Source organism: Cavia porcellus, unplaced genomic scaffold, assembly GCF_034190915.1.
Source record: "Cavia porcellus strain 051 isolate PalLab524CR breed Dunkin Hartley unplaced genomic scaffold, mCavPor4.1 scaffold_5, whole genome shotgun sequence".
NCBI lineage: Eukaryota > Metazoa > Chordata > Mammalia > Rodentia > Caviidae > Cavia > Cavia porcellus.
This window is the reverse complement of record NW_026947488.1, coordinates 59,085,541-59,113,010: the sequence shown is the minus strand read 5'-3', so window position 1 is coordinate 59,113,010 and position 27,470 is coordinate 59,085,541. Positions and strand designations below refer to the sequence as shown.

Below are 27,470 nucleotides of genomic sequence, written 5' to 3'. Positions count from 1 at the left end.
AGACCCAATATAGAAGGCCCCCCAGGGCTAGCCAATCAGCCTTTCTGTCCAGCAACCTGCTACCTGCTTGTCCTGTGCCTTCTCAAGATGGTGGCATGAGGAAAGACACTGAGGAGTCACAAAACAGTAGAGCCACAAGCCGCTGCTGGATCTGCACACACAAGGTCCCTCTCCTGATTTCTGCCCAAACAGTATACCTCTAAAACATGGGCCCTGGGCTCTTTCTGAGCAAAGCTGGCATAATCAAAGGAATGGCAGTAAGTTGGGCATGTATGAAATGGTCCAGAGGAGAGAGGACAGTGAGGCCCCCCACAGGGAAGACCATGCCCCAAGCCTCCCAGCTGGCTTAGTTGACAGAGCTGTGACCAAAGCCAAATATTTGTGTCCTGCGGCCATTGAATTCCACAAGTGCACTGGGCCAGTACTTTGATGCTCCACACACACAGATTTGGGCTGATCGTAGAGTCAAGAGCTGCTAGCATGCCCAGCCATTTGGGCACCATCACAACAGGCTGTCTGGGTTCTCTCATTATTTCAGGAGCCAAAAAGAAGAAGCAGTAGGTCTGTGAGCCCAAGAGACAAGGCTGACTCGCTTTGCTCTGCCCACAGGAAAGATCCGTAGCAAGCCGCTCAGGGCCTATGGGAAACGTCCACAGTAAGCTTTCTCTTCGGGGGATTTTTAGACTGGGTGCACTTTGTCCATCCTTGTTCTTTACTATAAACCTGGAATGCTGTAAGTCAGTGTGCTTGTGGCATTTCAAGGGAAAATGAGATGTTATGTACGAAAGCTCCTGGTAAATGGTCTAAAGCTCTGCATTCCAAAATTATAGCTAATGTTTTAAGTCAGGTAAAATTGGATTCAGTTAAAAATTCACTTCTCTACCTGCAGTAGCCAAATTTCAAGTCCTCAGTTGCCCATGTTACTGATGGCTCTAATACTGGACAGTGCAGGTGTAAAATATTTTCATTACTGCAGAAGGTTTGTGCAGGTGGTACTGTTCCAGAAGTGTCTGTGAAATTGTTTCCCAGGTACTTATGTATAGTACTGTCTGAAGAAAGAACTTGTTAACAGTTCACATCCTGGGCCCCTCCTTAGATCTACTAAGGCAGGGCCTAGGAAAGTTCATTTTTAACAAGCTTTCCAGGAGATTTTTTTGGATGCAGTGTCGAAGTGTTGTACAGTATACAACCTGATTCTGGATCAGGTTGTGCATGCAGTGATTTATTTTTAATGACAGTCAGGTAACTTCCAAACATTGGGTAAGATACAGCACCGTAATAGTCACCAGCCCTTCAGCTAGACCGGCAGTTCTCAGCCACAACTCATACCGCCCTCGTCCCCACAGAGGACATTGGGCACCTCCGCAGACATTTTTTCTCCATTTTAAATTGTTATTTATTCAGGAAAAGAGATTGCATAAAATCCAATCTTTTCTAGAAATGTAAGTGGCCTTTCAAGTACCTAACATTTCAAATATCAAAGTATATAGTATACTTTCATATAAATAAGGAGAAGGTAACCTGACTCCTGTGTACAGTACAGTAGTTTAAATCATAAAGTAAGCTCCATAAAGTACAGTTGGCAAGTGATTCACAGTGCGCTTATGCGCAGCTTTTCAGCATTCTCACCTGAACAATTCACCTGCAGCTTAACAGTTGATTTAGTGTGGTCCAGAAGTAACTAATCAAATAAAATATGTTCAATCAAAATAATTCCTTTTACGCAAACTTTTTTTCAATTGAAGCTTTTATCTACCCCTTTAAATTTCCTCTTTCCCTTCCCCACTAACTTCCACCTTTAAAGTTTCAAAATGTACATTGGTGCTATCAACCTAAATGGTACTTATGAAGCATTAAATAAGCTTCTGTTTTTCAAGTGTTTTTCTTTTGTCTTGTAATCTGTTAGGCTTCTCAACCAACATCTAGATGCTAGATGCTCCTTAATAGCCTACCTGCGCGGGACAGCCCTCACAACAAAGAACTGGCTGGCACACAGTGTCAGTGGTGCTGAGGCTGAGAACCAGTACAAAAGGGATGTGGCATGGCTATGTCATTTAAGAGCAGAACTCCAGGTTGGGAATGTAGCTCAGTGGTAGTGCAAGTCATTCGAGTATGTGAGTGCTTACCATGTTCAAGGGTTCAAGGTGTGGATTTGATCCTTAGCCCCAGGGTAATTAAAAACAAAACTCAGATAGCTTTGTGTTTGTATCCAGTCTCCTCGGCGTCCTTGCTGGATGATGTGTGCTTTGCTCACCACCCCACAATATCCGTTGAAGTGTGGTGACTCATCTACAAAGCCAGGGCAGTGCTAGCACAGAGAGGGCCTGATTCATATGAGCACTGACCAGAGGCAGGACAGTTTTTATAAGTGGGGCTAGGGATGGAGCTAGGTGTAGGGGAGGGGATGACATCCACGAAGGAAAGAAGGGAAGCAGAGGGTGTGTTTGCAAAGGAGAAGATCCACTTGCCGGGTCCTCAGGGTGTGCTTAAGTGAGCCAGAGCCAACCAACTTTTGGGAAGGCTTAAGTGCCAGAATGAGAAATGTGTGGAGGGGGTATACCTGTACCAAGTTATGGCACCGTGTCAACAGAGCTCACTGTGGGAAGCCACTGTACTAAGACAGGGCTGTGCTGTGCCCAGGGCTTAGCTCTGAAACCCTGGGTGTATGCAGAGGGACACAGCAGCAATTAAGGGGTTACAGGGTGGCCACTTTGAGAGTCATCTTCCTTAGCCCAACCTCCTGCAGTGATTGACATCAAGCTGGACAAACCCCAGGAGCCCCCAGCCAGCGAGGGCGGCTGCTCCTGCTAATGCAGAGCCCGACCCAAGGCTTCCTACACACTACTCGCTTGTTGTGTTGCTTCCTATTGGTTAGCTTCCTAATGGGGGTGGGAGACAAGTTTTACCAAGATGGGAGGATTTTTCTTTTCTCTCTGTCTCTAGGAGTAGGGTGGGGTAGGGAGGGAGGCTGGGCATCAGGGTTCACATCACTCTTAACAGCTGTTACTTAAACAACTATTTTTTGGTTTGGTTGTAATATATTGTACTTTATTAAGATTGCCAAAAACTGTTAAAATTTAAAAAAAAAATTTAAATCATGTGTATACAACTTTTTGCCAGATAAAAATTAGTCATTTTTATTTGAAAGATGTGCTTTTTGTTTTTGTATATTTGTAAACTTACAGAGAACCTTTTCCACACACCCCCTCCTTCCTGTTCTCTTTGAACTGTTAATCACCTTTGCCTTCCTCCCATCCTAACCCAGTAAATTAAAGCAATTAACTGAGCAACATAATTAGGCTCCTGGCCAGGTCATCTGGCCCAGACCAACCAGGCCCCACCATCCAGGCCCATGAATGATTAAATCAAACATTGGTTGAACAGCTTCCGGAGAGGTAGAACTGCTCAGGCCTTCCATGGGCAGTGATGGACATTGGCATTAGCAGGACCCTGAGCTGAAACAAAGGCCTGTGGACTGTAGGATGCCCACAGCAGGGTCCTGGGGGACTGCTTCTGCCTCTCGTTTCCCCCTCTAAAAGCCATGAAGGGAGTGGAAGGCATTGGCACCCTACATTCTTGTTATCTGCCCAATGACCAGCAGAGCAAGGGGTCATAGGAAGGACGGGGTGTTGTTGGCAACTGCAGGCTGTGGTGATGTGTGGCTTACAGACTGGGCACCCCATGTAATTCCAAGATGTTCTAACCAGCCTGCCCAATGGTCAGCACACACAGCTGGTTTGACTCTCAGAAATTCAGTGTGTGACACTAGGCAGCATGTCACCCTGAAGTCCTCCGCCTGGCATGTCAGGGATGCTGGAGCCTGTACCACATGCTATTGGCCCCTCTGTGGCTGGGGAAGGGAGGATTGCCTGCAGAGCCACCACCTGAAAAGACACAAGTTCTCAGATCTTCGGTTGCTAATACTGTTGAGTAGTGTCCTCGCACATCTGATTTCTCGCTATGTTTCCAGGCATTGGCATGGTACAGTTGAAATCGTTGTGCGTGTATCTTTGTGGATATTGTGGCTGCACTGTGGGCACCCAGAAGTGGAGCTAAAGTGGGGTTTCCAGAAGGCTGCAGAGAGTACTGGCTGGAGCCCCCAGAGAGCCATCCTTGCCCAATTGACTCCTTCCTGAGAATGGCTTAATCCTGAAACCTGTCCAATCCCTGAAGAGAAGTTCTCTTCTGTATAACATAACTCAGCCAACATTCCAAATTGACCCAGACTCTGTACCCATAGTCCTGTACAAAGTCTGCCAGGGGGCTGGGGCTGACCAAAATTGTAATCTGCTCCCGCCCAACTGGCCTTGGTTCTTCATTCAGGTTGCCAGAGGCATGTCATAAATGGGCTGCAGTAGCTTCTGAGTTGTGGCAGGATGAATTCCTCCACAAGGCAGAACTCCCAACAAGATTATGGTTAGAGCGGATTTTGAAACTTATCAGAAAATGCCATGGCAGCCCACAAGTGGCAGAACTAAAGTTTGTGCAGTAGGCTTGCACATGCCTTCAGCCTGGGAGACTGTGTGTCAGAGCTGATCTCTAGAGAGGAATTTGTCTTCAGGTGAAGAGAGGAAGCAAGAGACCACCTGGCACCTCCGGAAGGCAAGGACCAATGTACAAGCGTAATTTAAATGTCATGTGTTTAGTTTTTATATGTGTGTACATAATTATATATAGAGATAGACTTGTGTATACACCTTCCACAAACACATCATCACACAGAGATACATGTGCTCAATGTATATTCTTGTCTTTCCTGCTCTCAAGTTGGAACTTGCATTGTGAAAACAGTTTTGGAAATTCAAAAGTACTGCAATGTGTTGAAACAAGAAATACTCAATATTGTCAAATAACTTGTGATTGTCTTGCCATCAATAAAGTAATGCATAGATGTGTTAAACTACAGGCAAAAATAGCCCGCAGGAGTATTTCCACCACCTCTCTATGTACTTACATTCATGGGTGTGCGTGCCTGTGGGCCAGTGTCCCCCACTGCGAGCACACCCCCAGTGGTGCTTGTTGGAAGAGTGCTTACTTACCTCGTGAGAATTTATTCGAGTCCACGTTAAGTGTCTGGCCTGGTTGGCTGTGAAGGCCATCAGTTACCACCTCTGGGACAGCCCCGTGGACAGGGAGCTGCACTGTGTCTTAGTGAATGAATGTATGGTAGATTTTAATTTTCTTAGCCTGGAGAGTAGCTCTTCTTAAAACATCCTGTAAAACAAACTAGAAACTCAGTTCCCTTCCCATGTATACACAGTCCAAGGCACCATGATGTGTCTTCCCACTGTGCCCTAGAGGAGCAGTACGGGATGCTAGATGTTGGGTGGCTTGATGTGGCCTTAGTGAGTCCTGCTCTTCCCAGCCTGTACAGCATCTTCCCTTGAGAACAGGCTCTCCCAAGCCCGGTACCCTCGGCAGGCGAGAGTACTGCCTGCTCTCTTCCTACCCAGAGCCCTGCTGTTCCCTGGCCTTCCTCCCCTTGGTCCTTCCCTTCCTGGGTCTCTTTAAGGCAACCAAACAGACCTCTTTGACAGAAGTGTGTTGGCTCCTTGCAGGCACCATCGCTGCCTGCTTGCTTGTGTGTAAGGCCTTGACTTAAGTTTTAATAATAAAATGGTCAGCTCCTCTTGGAGATGGCATGAAAGTGCCTCCACATCCTTGGCAGGAATCTCGCTTCTGCCGAGTCCATGTGAGTTAGTAGGCAACAGAGTGGAGGATTTGTTTCAGGACATGATCTCATTTAGTCATCCGGCCCCTCTCCTCAAAGACTAGCTCTGACCTGGCAAATAAGCAGAATCCTCTTCTGGCCCTCTTTTCCTTTGAGTCCCAAATGCTGTCAGTAAAGCTCCTGTTCATGTTAGAACTGGTGGAGGTTGGCAAGGGAGTTAGCACACATGCCAAGGCACACATGACATCAGCACCCAGTGTGCTTAGCTGTGTGGTCCAAGATCAGCCTGCCTGGTGGCAGAGGCAACGGTTTTCTCTTGGCCACAGGCTCAGTGCTATCACTGTTGCCATCCTCTTCCTGTCACCATCCTAACCACTCTGCAGTGCTCCCAAGGGAAGCAGTGGGCAGATAAGTTCAAGTGTGTGGGGCAACAGAAATGAGGACTAAAAGGTGCAAGCAGGAGGTGCAGCCCCATCTGGGGTGCAGTGACTGTCACCAGTGGCTAGCAGTACCAGTTGTGACAATAAAGGGTTGGCACTGGTAGCACAAGGTGGGTAGGCAAGGGAGGGTTTTAGGACAGACCAGGCGGCCAGAGCCTGTGCCAGAAGTCAGAGCAGTGTGAGGTGCACCCAGACAAGCATGTGCAGGTGTGCGGCAGCCACTCCAGGCTGTGTGCTCACTGGTTTCCAAACTACCTCCCCAGAGAATGTGAGGCACTGACCCTTTCCCTAGCAGTGAGATGGAGGTCGCATACCCTTCCCGCCTCACAGGTGAGAAGCAAGCCAGTGACTTGCTTATACTTACCCCTTACCAGGCAAGTCAGGAGTGGGCAGCAGCAGTGGGGTGGCATCCTTTGTCCATTGCTGACCTGTGCCCAGATGAAACTGCGTACTGATGTAGAAAGGACTGGTGTGTGTGTGTGTCCCACAGGCCATCTCTCCTCCGTGGTCAGGACAGCTTCTTTCTAGCATGTTTTGAGTGAGCTAGGAGACAATACAGGTGCACTTTGGGCTCCTCTATTGCGAAGAGAGCAAGTCCTCAAGCCTACTTTGGTTGTCTTAGGCGCCCATACCGATTAGGACTCTTAATTTGTTTGAAATCAGCTTTGTAAGTATTCCAAAATTTAGGGACCTCAGTGTCCAAACAGCCTGGGCTTCAAACCTGTTTGGTTGACATGCCCAGGATGGTGTATGTTATTGGAAACACCTTGCAGTAGGAATTTGGATGTCCCCTCAAGGAAAGAGGTAGCCTCCTCCACTGAAGGCCAGCCCGCATCTCATAATGTGTCCACTTCCCTCCACTTTCCCCTGACCCATCCCTTTAAAGTGAGTGGCTGTGAGGAGCACAGAGGGTGGCGTTTCCATCTCTTACGGGCTCAGAAGACATATTGGCCATACTGACTTTACATTAAACTGTGTAAAATGTGGAAAAGACTCAGCATGTTGGTCAAACAATAAACTGTCCTAATTCTCAACACAAAGCCTGTCTTGTCTGTTTCTAAGTAGTACAATCATATGGGGAAGGGGGCCATTCAAAAATGTTTTTTCAGATGCGTGTATGCACCTGCAGACCCTTTCTGGTGTTGGGTGCTATATCCCTTACTCAAAGCCCTCATATTCCCCTCTGCTTGCCAAGATCTCCCCCAACTCTGAAGGGGAAAGGTGAGCACACTAGAGACCCACATTCCCAGACTCTCACGGAAAGAGACTGTAGACAGAACCAGAATGCAGGTGTATTTTGCCATGATTCCCATTCTTGCCTGCCATGGCTGGGCTTGTGAAGGTTAGATGCGGCTATATCTCTTCTTATTTACAGATATCACATAAAAGGTAAGAAATTAAGGGGAATCACAGTCACCTTTCAGATGACACCAGCCAGCCACACCCCACCCCAGTGAAGGAACATCCCAGAGGCCCCAGGTCTCAGGTTATCCAGGGTCAATTCCAGAGAAGACTCAAATACCAAGATCAGGCACACAGCCACGCTGGCCTATGGATGCTGGAAATTTTAAGTCAACTGTACTAGCTACATCTCCCCTATTTAAAGGTTCTGAAGATTCTAGAACCCCTTCCAATCTGCTACTTCAGAAAGGCTATTTGTGATTAGAAAGGAGAGGAAACAGTATCCTTGCCCACTAAGCCTTACTTTTTTTCTGTCTTCCAATTATAAAGTATAAGGCAGAGCAAGCAGAGGGGTGAGTCAGAGAAGCCGCTTCAGGGCCCAGACAAAGGCCAGAGGAAAGCAAGCCTTCCACATGATTATGGTCCTCAGGAGAACGTGTCTTCAGTGAGTGCTCTCACTAGCATGGTGTTGACACAGCTGTCCAGCGGTCCTAGCCTTGCCAGGCTAAAGAAATACAGAGTTCCCTAGATATCAATGTGAATGTGCACTGGTGGTAAATATGCTGCTTAAAATGCACAGTATGAGTTGGGCATGGTGGCACTGGCCTGTAACCCTAGCACTTGGGAGGCTGGGGCAGGAGGACTGCTACAAGTTTGAGGCCAGCCTGGGCTACACGGCAAGATCCTGTCTCAAAAAACCAAAAGCCTGTTTTATTTATCAAGAAAACTATTAACCATTTACAAAAGCAGTAAAAAAGCCAAATATTTAAGACAGAACATCTGTGAAAAGGCAATTTTTTTTAAAAGCATGAATACACATCCCAAAATTATACCAAAAACCTTTTTGTATTTTTGTTCCACAGCATTCTACTTTAGGGTACAAAATCAGATCTGACCAGGCAATAAATGGAGAGCCAGGAGCTGAGGCCAAACGCAGAAGCACAAGGGTGCCTAGAGTCCCCACACCCCAGTGACCACTAGAGCACAGGAGAGGTACTTGGGGACTTAGCATCTGTAATTCTACCCCCTGGGAACACCACCAGGGGTTCCTGACCAGCCTTTAACCCTGATGCTGAGGCGGGACCAATCAGAACCCACTGTCAACTCTGCCTTGTTCTTTTAGACCCTTTTCACACATGGGAAAACTAACTCTCCCTATAAATCTGAGAACTGTATTATTGCACAGGAGTGGCAGAGGCAGCTGGAAATCAACTAGCTTCGTAACAGGTGGCTTGTTTCCAGGAAAGGGATCAAAGCACAGAAGCCGAGGATGAGAAGACTTCAGATGATAAACACATGTCGTAACAGTACTCTCTGTGTGTACTCTGCTTGTTACGTCATAAAGACCTTGACCTTAAACAAGCACATGCTAGAGGGACACTGAATACAGGCAGGATGAGAGTCCAATAAAAGTGATTTGTTTGAAAGGGAGCAATACCGAAAAAAACTTAAACAAAAAAATTTCCGAACTGGTGGGAACAGTCATTTGTTTCTCGAATGAGGGGAAGTCCCTGACTCCCGTACCCTTTAGCAACTCCAGACTGGCACAGCTCTTTCCCGAGTGCGGCCGGTCACATGCGCCCGGGGCTTGTGCTCTGGAGCTGCCCTCAGGCAATCTTCGCCAGCCATTTCTCCAGGTCCTGGATGTCAGCAGAACCTCCGTCCCCTCTCCCACCCTTGGCACTGCACTCCAGGAACTCCACTTTGAGGGGCAACTGTGAGAACTCAAATTCTTTGCCTTTCTTTCCCAGATGAGCAGGGACAGGCCCGGAACTGTCCAGTGTGCTGGGAGCAGCAGAGCGGGTAACTCGTAAGGTGTTGCTGTGGAACAAAAGGGCAACAAGTCAGGAAGCAAAAACGATCCAGCAATGAAATCAGATTAGTTCCTAATATATTAACATGACTTATTCACAAGCCTGTCAACTACGCAGTCAGCGCTGCTGAATAACCACATACATAACCAAATGTGAGTCTAACCTTACTTGACCAGAGGACAACAGGGCAGCCGTGGAGTCAGGTCACATCAGGCGCAGGGTCCCCTTTAGGCTCTCCCAAGTGGTGCCATTTTAAAACACACTGCTGTGTTATAAAACTTAAACTTCCGAAAGTGTGGCTAGGTAATATATTTTTATCTTTAGTCTATTTCAATATGGTGCTTATAAACTCACTTCAGATTTACTTGGCACAATTACTGTTCTCCATTTTCTTTAACCACAGCAGCTTTCTCACTTTATGCTGCCCTCTGCCCCCTGCTGGCCCTGCTGGCACTAAAAGTGCACAAGCAACATGCTTGCAGACCCCTTCTGTTCCAAGGAGCACAGCATACACGCGGCCAACTTGCTTTCTACAAATGAAAGCATTCCCATACTGTCAGCCTAATGGCAAGCCGGGCACAGAGTTGCAACAGGGAGCATCAGGAGAGGGTAACAAGCGATTTCAGAAGGAACAGAAACCCTGGGGACTGTCTGTAAAGAAGAAAATTCAGGATCTTGAGCTATGTGCACCACATTTGGTCCCTTGCATATTTTTGCTTTGCTTTTTTTTTAAACCTGCCTTTAAAAATGTCAAACTGCTCGGGGAGGTGTCTGCCCTGAGCACGGGAACTCTATCACAGTTCCTTCTATAGCCTCCTCCTCCCACAGCAGCGCCTGGCTGTACTGAATGCCCTGTCAGCTGTTTGCTAAGGGAATAAAGGAGTAACTCGTGGTTGCGGAAAATGTTTTAAAAGCTGAATGTGTGCAGAATCTTCACCAGAGCCTTTTCTTTAGGCAGAAAAAGTCCTTATATAAAAATAGTAAGAAAAGTTAACTTGCTTTACTATAATGCTGATGATTTCTTCTGTCTAAACAAGCTTTTAACTGGCATAACGGACATGTTGGATGTCTTAAAATTCAAAAGCTTACAGCTTATTATGTGTAAGATTTTTTTAAAATAAAGCAGCATGAATACTGTCAAAGAGCTTTAAAATAATGGAAGAAGCTATGAAAGAATATCACAGATTTTTATAGTCTTCCCAAGTGTTCATTTCTTATTCTACCAATAACAATTTCTAATGGCTTTAAAATTGCTTTACTGACTTTTTTCCTGGTCCTCAGGTTTTATTTATTTTTATTTAATTATTTTTCTGTGCATCATTAAACACTTCTACTGAGGGATGCACTCTGTTGTATTCATTAAAACACTTCAACAGTTTCTAAAATCTTACAATTATGAATAACATAAAATAAACTGAGCCAATATTTTCAATAAAGTTTTACATGAAATTTTAAAATATCTATAAACATCCCATTAATGCTTTTTATAATTCCACTGATTCTTTTAATTATTTAAAAAGTGCATTTCACACTAGTCTTCAGACTATAATTGTGATAACCATGTATGATAAAATAAATACGAACATACTGCTCAGGCTCTGAGTGTTAACACATATTTATCCAAAACATTGGTCTCCATTTACACTTACAGTTCTTTCTCAAGCTGTTGCTGAATTAACTTTGCTGATTTTGCCATTGCAATATCTATGAAGAAATAAAAATGTTATTTTAATTTAAATCAAACTGAGTTTTTTCCCCATTCTTTTTCAAAATAAGGTTTTATCACTATTTCCTTCTATATTGTTTTTATGTGCACATGAGTTTTCCCAAAATAATGCTTATAAACTTATGCTGATATTCTTAAAAAGGTTTTCCATGCTTTACACACTTTTCAATCCAAAAATTATTTATGTCCAGCAGAGAAACCTTATCAGCACTGTGACTATAATAAGGACTTTCACTCCAGTAGATGATACTCTGCCTGTCCTTTAAAAGTAACCTCAGGACACTTGCAGACAGTAACTGAGAGAATATGTTATGATCCAAGTTTACCGCTGGTATGCAATCAGCCTAGTTTGGCAAAAAATCCAGGCCAAATAAACATTAACTCCCTTTTTAATACTAAATAAGAGAAAACAGAAGGTTGGTAATGGTATTAGTAAGTGCATCCTGATTAGGGATAATTATTATCTGATCGACTCTGAGAAATGCTTTGGGTTCTTCACAGAACCAAGAAATTTAGATGTGAAAGAGACCTGAAGAGACTGACTACTCTATTTAGCTTACTGGTAATAAAATTGAAACCCATTTTGTTTGGCAATGGCTTGAAACTTGTCAGTGGTTATCAGATGAAAGGGAAACAAACTCCCCTTGTTAAAATTTGCTGAATGGTACATTTGTTTGGAAGGAGACTCCATCCTTTTATTTACTCCAAAGTTATTTTTCTGATATCACATACTGTCCACTCTGGCAAGCTTCATTTTGAAAAGTAAAACAATTTATAAACTTAAAAAAAATTAAAGTACTGTCTTAATCTGTAGATTAGTAAAAAGGTAGGAACAGAAACAGATTTTCAGAAAATCCTTCAAATTATAGTTCATTACAACTATGTCGATCCTCAGTAATGACAGGTATAGGTACTGAACTAATACTTAGTAGGAAACCCCCAAAGTTCAGTCATTACTGCCAGGAAACAGGACAGCACCTTGCTTATTGCAGGCTATTAAGAAAGATGGCGTGTTCTTCAGAGCCATGCTGTCCAGGAGGACTTGATACAGAAATTCAGCCACATCTTTCACCTCTCGCTGGAAGGATGCACTGTCTACAACAAACACAAAAGCCCTGGAGGGAAGGAAAAAACCAGGCACATGAACCTCTAGCAGTGAATCGTAATCTTGAAAAACTATCCTTAAATCTCCTGAAATTCAATCCTGGTGAATTGTACACAACACACACGAATTCAGGTTTGTGTACATGTAATCACACAACACAAAGTTCCTTTTAAAAGACCTTTCTCTGTCTAAAACATGTAAAGAATTTTTTAAAATCAGACCCCCAAAATTCAAAGACCCACTCCAAAAATAGGCACGTGAGATGAATACACACTTCTCAGATGAAGAAATACAAATGGCAAATAAATACATGAAAAAATGTTCATCATCATTAGTCATTAGAAAAATGCAAATTAAAACCACACTGAGATTCCATCTCACTCCTGAAAGAATGGCCAGGATCAAGAAAACCACCAACAACAAATGCTGGAGAGGCTGTGGGGAAAAAGGAACTCTCTTTCACTATTGGTGGGAGTGTAGACTGGTGTAACCATTGTGGAGGTCAGTCTAGAGATTTCTCAAAAAGCTGGAATTGGAAATCCCATTTGGTCCAGCTATTCCACTTCTAGGCCTATTCCCAGAACTGAAAGCATCATACCACAGTGATATATGTGCACCCATGTTTATAGCAGCACAATTTGTAACTGCCAGATCTTGGAAAAAACCCAAGTGTCCATCAACTGAGGAATGGATAAAAAGTTGTGGTATTTTTATACAATGGAGTACTACTCAGCTATAAAGAAGGATCACACTGAGATATTTATAAATAAATGGATGCAGCTTGAGACCATACTCATAAGTGAAATACATCAAACTCACATGTATAAATACCGAAAGTGTAATAAATAAAAATACATAAAAGTATGTGGTAATCATGATTCCCAATTATATTGGTTTGAAGCCATACAATGTTTTCACTCATTAATTGGAATGGTTTTAATCTGGGTTGTTTGACTTTATTGTCTGTGATAGTACAAATAGCTATTTTTTTTTTTGTCTTTTTCATTTTTACCGGTACCGGGGATCGAACTCACAACTGCCTGCTTGCAAGGCAGGCGCTTATGCCGCTGAGCTAAATCCCCAGCCCCGCTTTAATATCATTTTGTTTGGAAGTTCCATCAATCTGTTGTTCGTCTGTTTCCATTGGTTTTAACATGTTGTATCTTATTATATTTTAATATATGTGATAGTATAAACAAAATTTTTTTATAGGCAAAGGGATAATATAGAAACCGTTGTTCGTTTTCTGTTAGCTGGTTCTAAATACCCTGTAATACTTTCATTCTCTTGAATGGTTTCATACTGTCTTGATATGTTTGATGCTATAGTATATGAAGTTATACTCAAATATTTGAAGGAAAGAGACACTATGGTAACTACCATTATGTCAGGTTATCTGGTGGTGAAACACTATGATACTTAAATTGTTGTTTTGACCTGTGTTGTTCTGTTGTTATGTCCTCTTTTATCTCAATCTCCCCTTTTTTTAAAAAAATTAATTTATTTTTTATTTTTTTAATTAAGGGAAAAATAAATTTAAAAATAGCGGGATATATTATAATAACTTTTTTGTTTTCCTATTAACCTGATTTGAACCCCTGTACTGCTCTCCCCATCTTGTTTTGACTGATTTTACTCTATTCTGTTTTGTTTGATAGTATCAAGTTTGAGGGTATAGGCAACCACTTTGAAGGCAATAAGATTTACTATGATGCCCATTATGGTTTGACTATTATCTTCTTTTGAAGTCTTGTAAGGTCTCTAATGTTTAGGTTTTATTGGTTTTGTTCTGTACTGTTTTGTTCAATTCTATTATGCCTGATGATATAGGCAACTCTTTTTAAGATAGGAAGAGGCCTAATAGTAACCATTGTTGATCACCTGGTATTCATCACGTACTATGTCCATCCTTGTGTTCTGACTGTTTTGCTTTGTCACATTTGGTTTTTTTCTCTTCAAAAAAAAAAGTAATAAGAACTGTGGGAGTAATAAAACCCAAACTGTGTAATTGTCATTGTAAAAAAGAGAGGAAAAGAAAGTGATCTGAAGGATATAACTGCATGTATATTTAAGTGTGTAAGATAGAAAACCATATTACTAAGTTTTTGGTGGATCATTAAACAACTGTTTGCAATCTCACAGTTTGAATGGCCACTTTGTATGCTTTAATTTTGTAATTTGAACAACTATTTCTAAGATGACAATATTGTAATCTATTAACTAGTGATTTCTTACTGTATATATATTTTTTGAAATTCTGTATTACTTGTACCCTTTCACTGTTTTGTTTTGTTTCTCTTTAAATAAAAATAAATTTAAAAAATAAAAAAGACCTTTCGAGTCGTACTATGACTCAACCACTGAGACTGAAAACACACCAATAAATGATATCTGCCCTCAAAGACCCAGAAATCATAGAAAACTGTATGATAACTGCCAGGAGAGAACTGTGCCCAAACAATACCAGGAATAAAGAGGAAGTTTCATTTAAATGATACCAGGTCAAAGAAGGAATATGTAACAGTGAAGCTGAAATTTTAACTAGACAAAAAATTGGGGCAGACTCTCAGGAAAATGGTATGTTTGAGTCCAAACAAGTGAAGCACACCTTGGAGGAATCAAGACAAGCAGATACATAGAAGATAGGGAAATGGGGGAAACCGAGTCAGCAATATAGTATGACACACTGGGCTGTTTATGCTTCTGTCTTAGGAAGACTACTGGTGTTTAAATGGAAGAAAGACAAATCACAGAAAGCAACTGGATTAGAAGAATACAGTAAACTAATAATTCAGTGGAAATGTTAAGCAAAGGTTATTCTCACCTGACACAATCTAGAAAGTAGGGAAGACACAAGAACAGAGATAATTAAGTTCAATAAACTTAACAGATTCCTAAGATTTGGAAACTGAGAATGGGGACATAGCATTATCTTCCAAATTAGCAAAGAGATAATGGTGAAAATTTTGCAGAACTGAAGAAAGACATGAATCTTGGGTCTAGGATAGCACACTTGAATTCCACATATAATGCTGAGTTCTCACCTGGACAGAAGGTAGAGCCAGAGATAACCACAGATAATGAGTTACACTGGTAAGTGCTCCTCTGTAACAGCAGCCGCGTGAAGTCAGGATTTTGCCTTCCATGTAACCAAAGACACAACTGCTATCCCAGACTCTACACTAAACTCAACCGTCATTCAAAACTGAGGGCCAAACACAGTAAGGGTATTTCAAGTGAAAAAAAGGATAAGGAAATTTACTACTTGTCATGCTCTCTAGAAATATGTCTAAAAGATACACTAAGAGAAAAATAACCTAAAAGAAAGGAAAATGGAAGAACTTCAAAAAGGAAATAAATCATAAATATGGTGCTAAATCCAAGAAAACACTAAAGATGAAAAACTCAGTAACTGTTGGAGGTTAAAAAGGAGCATAAATAAAATGTGATGACCAGAGTCTTTCAAGATTCAGGAAAAGGATACTTGTATTTATTTTACACTGGGTGTGCAGTGTATAAAGCAGTAGAGGAGAACTGTGAAAAGTACATAGCATACTTTCAAACCATTAAAGGGATACTACAAACTGTAAGGAAACCTGAGTAAATCATAAGGAGAAATAAAAAAAAGTCACATACCCGTATAGGAAATGTCTTTTCAGTATGCATTTATTGTGATCAAGAAGTCTCTGAACTCGGTTTATCTTTATATTTCCCCCAAAATACTTCAGAAAGTAATTATTATCCAAATTGCAAACATTTAGAATTGACAACAGGAAAAGGAAAAAACTATAATAGGAAATTAACATCCACATATGGCAAAATTGACCAGTCCTACATTTGTCTCAGTTGTCTGAAGAACAAGTCACATTCTTATCTGTGACAAATTGCTCATCACCACCATCTTGTGAGGAAGGAAGCAATATAAAAAAGGTCTAAATTTACACATTTGTCAAAAATGAAAGAACCAGTTAGTTCATTCCAGTAAACTCTAAGATGCTGTCAATTTAAAAAAATATTATTTTAGGTACCACCACAAGAGGGAAAATATTGCCAATTGAATTATCATATCATTAACTGTAAGATACATTCCAAATTCAGAGATGTTAAAATGTGTCTTCAAATAACTGATATAAGCCGGGCGTGGTGGCTCACACCTGTAATCCCAGCACTTGGAGGCTGAGGCAAGAGGTTTGTTGCGAGTTTGAGACCAGCCTAGGCTACAAAGTGAGCTCAAGGCCAGCCTGAACTGCACAGCGAGACCCTGTCTCAAAAAGACAAATAACTGATATATACAAATTTCCCTCCTCAATTCTCATCCAAGTTGAAGAAAGCAATTAAAACTGTAGCACAGGAATTTAAGCAAAGAAGTTAAGAGTCAATAATACAATGGCAGACAATAAAATATGTTACTGCTCATACTTTCTTGAGCTAACTGTTTTAAGTAATTTTAAAAAAGACTTAACCATACTATTTAGTCGTTTCCAGGATCTACAGAAGCTCTAAAATTCTTTTCTCAGATTTTAATAATCCTATACCATTAAATTCATTTCCAGGGTAAAGGCGAAATTTATAATAATGATACAAGCAACCCTTCCCAAGCACTCTGAAAAATGTTCCTTAAGCATTGCCTCATACAATCCTAGCAAAAATGGGACTGGAACCCAGAAACGGCTGACACCAAGGTCCATGTTCATTCTACTGGGTAACATCATGCTGACGCCAGAATCCCCCCTTTTTGCCAACTCGACACAGTCTATACAGACTTCAGCAAGCATATCTCACTCCCCACTTACCTGGCTGAAGATTTAAACCGTTCTAAGAACTGAAGCCTCAAGCTTTCATGCCCAGGGAGATCAATCAAGGTCAAACTATTGCCCTGAGGATGGCAGCAAAAATAATTAATGTTCAGGTCAGTTCCCTGTTCACAACATAAACCTTTAGTATCAGATTACAGATTCTGGTGTCTAAAGAATGAATCAAATGAATATTCACTATATCTAATCAACTGAACATGCTGATGGAGCATTTTCTAATAAAACACTGGTCAGAAGTTGGGGATGTAGCTCAGTTAGCAAAGCACGTACTAAATGTGCATGAAGTAATGGGTTTAATCTCTAGCACTAGAAGGAATAATGACAAACAAACGCTAATGGAAGTTCCAGGGATATAAACAACGAGCAAATACACGGTTCCTGACCTGACATGAATTCAAGGTAAAAACTGCTTATAAATTTACAACTTTAATAAATGTTCTTAGGGTACCGAGAATCTTGTCTCTCTGGGGAAGCCAGACAAAAGTGGTCCCTGTGAGACTTGGAAGATATACACTAGTATCAATAAAAGCAAAACCAAGTAAAAATGATGATAAATATTCAACAAACCAAAACAAGAACTAAACAACTGACAGCACGTGTTGTCATTATTAGGATCCTGAGTTCTGGTAAGAAAGCACCCTTTCATTATTTCCACCCTTGATTTCTACATATGTGTCAATCAAACACACCACTTATTTGTTCTAAAACTGTCAATACTTTGTGGTAGTTGTCACAGGGCTATGTGTGTGTGTGTTGCGTATTTTCCCGATTGAACCCAGGGGTACTCCACCACTGAGCTACATTTCTAGACCTTTTTATTTTTAGACAGGGTCGGAGTTACCCAGAAAGGCCTTGAAATCATGATCCTGCCTTAGTCTCTCCAGCAGCTGGGATTACAGGAATATACCACCACGCCCAGCAGTGCCAATTCTTGATCATCTACCGAGGGAACCCACTACATCTCCTTTTAAGTCTGATGAGCTAGGCCTTTATTCTTGACTTCATGATCAGAGTGTATGTGGCTGCACTGAATGAAGAGACTCAAATGTGACTCTGGTACACGTATCAGACCCATCAATCACTTCTCATTTCAGGTTTACCTTACAGCCACCATGATCATGGCTCAACAGAAGGAAATCAGTATCACATACAAATCTGTAGAGTCACAACTGGAGTATGACCTTTCAGACACCGTAGGCAGTTCTTTATAGACAAACATAAATGCCTACTAGCCTTTTCAAAAAATATTGGCAAGAGTCTGGAGACTCCAAGTTGGGACTTGCTGTTCCATTTCAAAAAGCAGCACTGCACCCTGCAGTTTTAGCAAATTGGAAGACAGATAATTAAGGGTGAGAGGGAGTGGTGAAAGACGGAAGCACGGTTCTATCTACTGGATGAAAACTTAATACAAGTCACATATACAATGTTAAATTTCCTAGTAAACATATTAAAAAGGTAAAATAAAGTGAAATGAATTTTAACAAATTAGTTGATCCAATGTATCCAAAACATTACTAACATGTAATTAAAAAAAAAAAAGACACCATTGATATTTTATGTGCTTTTTTTGTATCATGTCTTCTAATTTTGGTGGGGTACCTTAGATTTACAGCGCTCCTCTAGGTGGACATGTCTTATTTTAGGTGTTCAGTAGTCACACATGACCAATGGCTATTGTACTGTAAGATACAGGTCTAATATATACCTTGGAATACCCAAGTTAAAAAATCTGCTACAGGGACTCTCAAAATTAACAATCTCTTAAAATGCAAATTGTTGGAAGTTTTAAAAAGTATGGGCCAGAAAAGTATACCATCATTGAAAACAAAAACTAAAACAAAAAATCCTAAGACATTTAAATGGATGTTTCTTTATCTCTGCTAATGATATTTAACTCTGGAGGCATCAGAAAGGGGAAAGCACAATAAAAAGGGAAAAGGGCCTCGTAGGAAAGGGCCTCTTAGGTCATAGTTTAATTATCCTTCCATCTAACCTTTTGCCCCTCTAAGCAGCTACCCCGCTCTCACTCCACTCACTCACCAAAACTCACAGAACATTGTAATTGGCTTGGCAGCCAGCATTTACATTCTGGAGGTATACGGGTACATAAAAAGGCTTTTCCACAATACTTTATGGGTATTTTTGAAATGTATTAATATACACTCTATGTCACCCGTTGCAACACTGTAAAAGCAAGTAATAATATAATACAAGCTAAGCAAATAAAACTAAACATTAATGGATCTCTAATTAAATAAAAATTTAATTCCACGATATAGCCACATAATAGAATACTACACAGTTCATAAGTCAATCAAGTAGTACTGTATTCAAATGTAGGACAAAAAAATAGCCAAGCTGTAGCAGCCACATTGTTAGATAAAAAAATAACAGGCAGAACAGTGTGTTAAAAAATTAATTAAAGCATACAAGGTATATGCACAGAAAATCTGGAAAATTATACACAAAAAAATTAACAGTTATTGCTTCTGGGAAAAGACTAAGGGGTACACACAAGAAAGAAAAAAAATTACTTTTCACAAAATTTTTGTCCTATACACATATATTACCTATTTTAAACATAAAATAAAGAGACTTAATGCTGATTCTTGAAGAACTCATATAAAGTTGAAACGCTGAAAAGACAAAACATTAATAAAATGTGATGAGCTATTGTATATAAATTATAACAAAGAGGTACACATAACTAAATGTGCTGCATGTATTGTCAAGAATAGAATCTGTCACATAAGAATATGTTTACAAAGACAAAGCTACAAACAGTGCCTAAGTAATTCATTCTAGGACTGTTTTTTCTTGACATGCCATCTTAAGTAGGAGTCAGATTCCAACCCTCCAGAACATCTTACCCTGTTATTGTTGACTCTGTATACAGCAGAGCTGTCAGTAATAGAAGTCTGTGTGTCTCTGTAATGGCCTGTTAACAACTGTAAAAAACAAGATGGAAGTGATCAAAGTAAATGTATCACAGTAAAAGCAAGTGTAATTTGAGTAATAATGTTCTAATTCTCCCAAGTCAAATAAATGAATGCTCCTTATAATAGGGGAAAAGGATCCTGTTGGGGTTTTCTAGCTGGTAGAAAAACCTAATTTATTGCAAACTTCATTCCTCTCTCCTCATAGAAAAGAAAAACATTATTTTCAAACCATAGTTGGTGGCTAAATTTACTGACCTCTATAAACATTTTCAGCATCAAAAAAACCTCAGAATATACTGCTTTAGTACCTGAAAAAATAGTATCTCTACTCCAAAGAAACATTAAAAACCAGAAAACCTTTTCTGTTCCCCATAGTAAAACACATACTCCAAAATAATGAATAAAAGTCTGACAAAATTGAGCTGTTAACTTGTTGGAACCATGCTGGGAGTGTTACAGCACAATTAACAAAAGCCAACTCAGGCTTTCATTATTTATTTATTTTTTGATTGTTTAAATTTTTAAAAGTAATGAAGAGAGGTTAGTAATGCAAGTTAAACTTAAAAGTGTATTGTGCCTATGATGCAAGAAACTAAAAAGTATCCTAGTATTATCTGACGACGAAAAGAAGTGGTTAAATGGATAAAGTTTGACATCCATCTTCATTTTGTCATTTTCTCTTTACTTGTGAACACAAACAAAAATATCAACCAACATTCGTGTCATTTATCAGATTTAAGAACAATAAATTTACTTGAAAAGAATCTTCAAACTGGGATGCAACTGGTTTTGTCAAATCATGGTCCAACCCAAATCACAGTTTGGCTACTTTACAAAAGGCATTGTGAAAAGGACATACAGAATTTGTAACATATTTTACAATGAAAGTAACGTATATTGTTTTCTAAAATTTCGTATTTTGGTGCATTTCAGATTTTGGATTAGGGATGCTAACTGGGGGTGGGGGAGACTATGGAAATATTGCAAAATCTGAAAAAACCGAAAAATCTTAAAATATCCCCCCCCCCAAAAAAAAATTCTTGGTAAGTCCTCAAAAGGGTTTATTACCCAAAACATTATGAACTGCATTTAGTCACTGGCTTCTGTCTCCTAACCACAAAACACTACGCAAAACCTTTGCAGTAAACACTAAATGCAGGACAAAAAGAAAAAAGTTACAAAATTTTGACTCATGTTTTCCAAGAGTCTTATTGTTCTCACAGGTAAATGAAGACTAAACTCCCAAATTTGTCAGCATAAATTTCTTACCAAATAAGCCATCGGATCACACGTACACTGGGATGCCATTATTCTGTCCATTAAAAGAGATGTACTGTAAATCAAAGCACCTACCCTGACAAACAGCAGTGTTTTCCCAGAGTCACAAAGACCCACAAGAAGAACTGCTCTTTGACTGCTCTTTCTGCTCCAGATGAATTTCCAGAACACTGCAGAGAAAAAAAGCAGCAGAATTGTGAGCTGATAATCCATGGTACTAACAGCCATCTCACAAGAAAACACCGCATTCATCTGAGTTACTTGTTGATTACCAGCACTATAATCGTTACTGCTGCTGTAGTTAGGAACCCTCTAGAGTGCCGCCCCACTATCCACTCTCAACTTTCGCGTACCCCTTTCATATACCTGTACTCAGAATGTGGATACCTCGAGTTGCATGCGCCCTCAGGGCCCACTTCGCAAACCCACAGTAAGCTCAAAGTTGGTGTAAAGACCGTGTGAGTCTCAGCAGTAAGAAGGAGGCAGTGGAGGAACCGTGCGTTCGGGATGAAAGGCACCAAGGGAAGAGTAACCGCGTCCCTGGGACTCGGACGTTACTCCGAGGGTCCCAGGGACGCGGTTACCCGGGACGCCCCCTTGAATGCTACGCTGCCACCGCCGCTTCACCAAGAAGGCAAAGAGTAGACCCGGTAAATCTCACAACCCAGATGTTCCCCAGGTGTCCATCCGGGCCTGCGGAAGCGCAGCCGGAGCCCGGATCCTGCCCGCCCCGCAGCCGCACAACCACCGAGCTTCTTTACCCAGCGTCAGCAGCACTGCGGCGACTGCCAGCACTACTGACAACACGGTCGGGTCCCTCTGCTGTAGTTCTTGTCTCAAGGAGTCCAGGTAGGGCTGGAAGGTGCCCCCGGCATCGCTGCCATCTGCTACCCGCCGGGAATCCACGGTAGCCATGGATGAGGTGCGTGGTCTCTGGTGCCGCAAAAGCGACGTGGCCTTGAGTTCTGCGCAGGGGCGGGGAGCGGAGCATCACGGGAGTAGTAGTCCCTAAACTGCGTTCCCGCTTTGGAGCTGCGACGATCCCCAACTACCTGATGGGAGTTGTAGTTCTCCGACGCAACGCGTGCCTCTCTAACACCAGGACACAATTATTAGAAGAGAGGTGCTCTCATTGATGTCTGTCGTTATTTCGCCTCTTTCAGTCTTTCTTTCTTTTTTGCCATACTGGAGGTTGAACCTAGGCCTTCACACGACTAACACGTTTTAATTTTTTTTTATTTTTATGCAAAGTTTGGCTAAATTAGCCAAATTGATTTTCTAACCTGCATCTTCCGGCCTCTGCCTCCCAGAGTGCTGAGATTAAAGGCATGCAGTGCCAGCCCTGATTTGCTGCCTTCTTTGTGGCTGTTGAGAGAACGACGAAATGAAATAAAATGACTCTCGAAATTTCCACCAAGGATTTCCAGTGGATCTCTGCGTGAGATGAGATTGCGAGGAGCTCCAGCATCCCTTCACTTAAACTGAATGTAACGTGGCATAAGGATGTAACAGTGAGGTGTGCCCTGTGATGTTGGAGTAATACAGGTCACGCCGAGTCCATCAAGAACTCAATGAAAAACTGCTGGAGACCAACTGAGTTCTTCCTGAAGGACAAGTTAGTCTGTGCAGGCAGTTAAAGGGCAAAGGATGTGCCTTTTGCAAGAAAATGAGTATAAAGCGCAGGTAATTCACTGTTCCTAAAGGTAAACCTAGGGCTGCAAACTCAAAATGATTGCTTTAAAAGAAACAGCCAGGAGCCTGGCATAGTGGCCCATATCTGTAATCCTAATACTTGGCAGACTGAGGCAGGAGTATCCCCTGAGTTCGAGGCCAGTCTGTGCTACACAAATGAATTTAAGGCCAGCCTGAAATATATATAGTGAGAACTTGTCTCAAAATAACCAAAAAGCCAACAAAAAATAAAATAAAAATAAAAAACTGCAGGGGTCATTCTTGACAAAAGCAGGCAAATTCTATTCAGCCAGGTAATCTGTAGCACCTTGGGTGACCAGTTCTAGCATTTTTCAAGACAAGTCATAAAGGGGGATTTTTATGGGACATTTTCCATTTTTAAAATTTTGAGGGGTAATTGATAAACAGTTGAAAGTTTGTAGTCCAGCTGAAACACTTCTGCTGGGTCAGAAGTCGCCAGCCTAAATACTGGTCATTTGCAGTCTCTGTATGGAGCAGGTGTCGCTGTTTTAAAGATACATGTGATTTAATTTATTGGCATGACTGGGTAACAACGTGCACAGTCAGTGTCACTGAAACACTAGAAGTTCATTGCTCATGGTTCCACATCGCAGCACAGAGCCACATAGTCCTCAACACTCACAGGGCTTAGAAGAACTAGGACTGTCCCTTGTGAGTGTGGCACAGAGTAGGTGGAGATGTATTTCATTGGGTAAGAGGTGAAGCAAAGATGTGAAGAAAGGTTGAGATATGATTTAGGCACAGACTGAAAAAACAAACCATGAAGGAAATACAAAGAACTTTGGTAGTTTGACCTTGGGATTCAAATAATCAGTTAAAAGTATCATTAGAACAGTCATGTAAGCAGCAGTGGCAAAAATAAAGCTGGAAAGTTGGTAGGAATCAGACTTGAAGGAATTTTGTATGCTCTTTCTGAAGGACCGGGTGTTTATTCAGAATATAAGTTTCAGTTGAAGGTGACATAGGCGATGGGCAAATCTAGGGAGAACTATGACTTAAGAGACCAAAGACTGTAGGAGACTGCAAGGAGACCAGCTGAGTTCTTTTGTAGTATGCAGAGAAGATGCTCAAAGTGTAATGCAGAAGCAAAAGTAGGCAGAGAAAGGAGGGCACAGATTTCAGAGATGTTTGTATGTCAAACTATATAGCATACTCATAGATGCACATGGTGAGTTATGTAGGAGATATCAAGGCTGCATCCTGCACAATTCCTGTAGGTAACAGGGAAGAGGAGGGTGACAATAAATGAATTAAGACCTCAGTAAGAGGGGGGTTTAAGCTGTGGGAAAATATCATCAGAATAAAAGTGACTTTTCTATTTTGGCTCTACCAATCTGCATTCCCACCAACAATGTAAAGAGTTCCTTTGTCTCACACCCTCACCAATGTTTATTACTTTTTGACTTTTCGATAATACTAGTTAGTCTTCCTTATGTTTTGAAGTGATGTGTCATAATGAATTAAATTTGCATTTCTCTGATGATCAACTGTATTGTACATATTTTACATACCTGTTGGCAATTTTTCTTCATTGGATAAATAACTATTTAGGCCATTTGGCTATTATTTTTATTTAAGCTATTTGTTTTGCTACTTTTGAGTTATATGAGTCTTTTTTAGCATTAATCCCTTGTCAGATGCATGATTTGAAGATAGTTTCTTCATCCATGGGCTGCCATTTTGTATGGTCATCATTTCCTTTCATGTTTGATGTAGAACCATTTACTTATTTTTGCTTTTTTGGCCTGAGCTTTTGAGATAATCTCCTAAATGATATTTAGGTGAATATCATTGCTAATGCTAGTGGCTAGGAGGTTATCATACCTTTTAATAGTTGGAAGAGCTAGCTAATCTATTATCATTACTCTTTTCTCAGAATTTTTTCACCTAACTTTATTTTTTGAGTATTAATATTATTTTTGCAAGTTTAAAAATGTATATATTGATTTAAAAAGACATATTTACAAGATTGTATCTTTCGAGCCAAAGCAATGTCTTTTCCATTATTTTTAAATTTATTAATTGTGGTTTGAATGGTTTTTAGGAGTAGCTCTTATCAATTTACTAAATAATGCAGTTTATTTATTCTTAAAAATTCTATTATTTGTATAAAGATTATTTTATATTTTATTTTTCTTCTACCTTACTGAATTTTATTTTACTACATTTAATATTTTATTGTTCTTATGGATTTTTTATTTAAAGAAAAAAAACAAAACAGTATAAGGGTACAAGTAATACAGAATTTCACAAAAAACACTAAGAAATCACTAGTTAATAGGTTACATATTGTCATCTTAGAAATAGTTGTTCAAATTACAGGATTAAAGCCTACAAAGTGGACATTCAAACAGTGAGACTGCAAACAGTTGTGTTCAGTGATCCAACAAAAACTTAGTAATATGGTCATCTATCTTAACATACCTAAACACACTTGCAGTTGTATCCTTTAGAGCACTTTTTTTCCTCTCTTTTTTACAACAAAATTTACACATTTGGGGTTATATTACTCCCATAGTTCTTATTACTTTTTTTGGAAGAGAATAAAACCAAATATGACAAAACAAATCAGTCAGTCAAAACAAAGGATAGACATAGCACATGATGTAAAAACAGAATACAAGGTGATCAACAATGGTCACCATATGCCTCTTGCTACCTTAAAAAGAATTGCCTATATCATTAGATATAATAAAATTGAACAAAACAGTACATAACAAGACCAATAAAACCTAAATATTGGAAACATTACAGGACTTCAAAGAAGATAATAGTCAAACCAGAATGGGCATCATAGTGAATCTTCTTGCCTTCAAAGTAGTTGCCTATACCCTCAAACTTGATACTATCAAACAGAACAGAACAGAGTAAAATCAGTCAAAACAAGATAGTGGGAGTAATACAGGACTTCAAATCAAGTTAATAGGAAATCAAAAAAGTTACTATAATATATCCTGCTAATTTTTTTGATTTTTTCTCTTAATTAAAAATTAATAATAAATAATTTTTTTAAGAAAAAGGGGGAGATTGAGATAAAAGAGGATGTAACAACATAACAATATAGGTCAAAGAATAACAATTTTAGCAACCTAGTGCTTCACCACAAGATAACCCAACTTAATAGTAGTTACCATAGTGTCTCTTTCCTTGAAATATTTGAATATAACTTCGTATACTATAGCATCAAACATATCAAGACAGTGTAAAACCATTCAAGAGGATGAAAGTATTACAGGGTATTTAGAACCAGCTAATGGAAAATGAACAATGGTTTCTATATTATCTCTTTGCCTCTAAATATTTTTGTTTATACTATCATATATAATAAAATCCAGTAAGATACAACATGATAAAACCAATAGAGACAGAAGAACAACAGTTTGGTGGGACTTCAAAACAAGATGATATTAAATCAGCACTAGCTATTATGATGTCTTGCTGTCTTCAAAATAGCTGTTCATATCATCACAGGCAATAATATCAAAAAGCCCAGAATAAAGCCATTCCAATTAATGAGTGACAACTTTATAAGTCTTCAAAGCCTTGTAATGGGAAATCATGATTACCACATACTTTTATATATTTGAATTATTTCTTATAATAGGGAAACTATTTAGTATTTATACATGTGAGTTTGATTTCTTTCACTTCTGACTATGGTCTCAAACTGCATCCATTTATTTATAAATATCTCTATGTGATCCTTCTTTATAGCTGAGTAGTACTCCATTGTATAAAAATACCACAACTTTTTTATCCATTCCTCAGTTGATGGACACTTGGGTTGTTTCCAAGATCTGGCGATTACAAATTGTGCTGCTATAAACATGGGTGCACATATGTCACTGTGGTATGATGCTTTCAGTTCTTCTGGGAATAGGCCTAGAAGCTGGAGCAAATGGGACTTCCAATCCCAGCTTTCTGAGAAATCTCCAGACTGACCTCCACAATGGTTGCACCGTCTATACTCCCACCAATAGTGAAGGAGAGTTCCTTTTTCCACACAGCCTCTCCAGCATTTGTTGTTGGTGGTTTTCTTGATCCTGGCCATTCTTTCAGGTGTGAGATGGAATCTCAGTGTGGTTTTAATTTGCATTTTTCTAATGACTAATGATGATGAACATTTTTTCATTTATTGTTTGCCATTTGTATTTCTTCAACTGAGAAGTGTGTATTCATCTCACGTGCCCATTTTTGAAGTGGGTCTTTGAATTTTGGGGGTCTGATTTTTTTTAAATTCTTTATATGTTTTAGACAGAAGTCCTTTGTCTGAGGGAGAGTTCACTAAGATTTTTTCCCAGTTTGTGGGTTTTCTTTTCACTATGCTGGAGATTTCTTTTGACATGCTGAATATATCTAATAAAAGGTGGTCCTAGTTATCGATTCTGGGAAGTATTTCCCATGCGGTTTGAGTCCTGTTCATGATTTCTCTACCTACCCCTATGTCTTCAAGGTTTCTACCCAATTTGTATTCCAATAGATTTAGTGTTTCTGTTTTAACATTCAGGTGTTTGATCCATATAGATTTCAATTTAGTACATGGTGATAGGCATGGGTCTAGTTTTAGTT

The 27,470-nt window shown here is 40.2% G+C and overlaps 2 protein-coding genes across 4 annotated transcripts in view; one reads left to right on the top strand and one right to left on the bottom strand.

Annotated features, from left to right (window-relative positions):
• Rab6b (RAB6B, member RAS oncogene family) overlaps nt 1-7,151 on the top strand; it is a 56,435-nt gene extending 49,284 nt beyond the window's left edge. For all 3 annotated transcript variants that reach the window (XM_023560226.2, XM_003476730.5, XM_023560227.2), the window contains exon 8: nt 2,747-7,151. In XM_023560226.2, the coding sequence (XP_023415994.1) occupies nt 2,747-2,811 (65 nt within the window). In that variant the 3' untranslated portion in view covers nt 2,812-7,151. The remainder of the gene's footprint in view (nt 1-2,746) is intronic.
• Nucleotides 7,152-8,202: 1,051 nt separating this feature from the next.
• Nucleotides 8,203-22,165, bottom strand: Srprb (SRP receptor subunit beta). The gene is made up of 7 exons (XM_063249025.1): nt 21,950-22,165; nt 21,264-21,358; nt 19,842-19,919; nt 16,951-17,033; nt 12,031-12,167; nt 10,976-11,030; nt 8,203-9,333 (listed from the first exon to the last, which is right to left on the bottom strand). Exons 1-7 carry the CDS (start codon nt 22,101-22,103, stop codon nt 9,120-9,122), a joined length of 816 nt encoding a protein of 271 aa, XP_063105095.1. The 5' UTR covers nt 22,104-22,165; the 3' UTR covers nt 8,203-9,119.
• Nucleotides 22,166-27,470: the final 5,305 nt, after the last annotated feature.

Coding starts and splice junctions, on each gene's coding strand:
- Srprb (XM_063249025.1), bottom strand. CDS start 22,103: ATGGCTACCGTGGATTCCCGGCGGGTAGCAGATGGCAGCGATGCCGGG. Junction 21,359..21,949: donor CGCAGTGCTGCTGACGCTGG/GTAAAGAAGCTC, acceptor TTTTCTCTGCAG/TGTTCTGGAAATTCATCTGG. Junction 17,034..19,841: donor ACAGAGTCAACAATAACAGG/GTAAGATGTTCT, acceptor TGCCATCCTCAG/GGCAATAGTTTGACCTTGAT.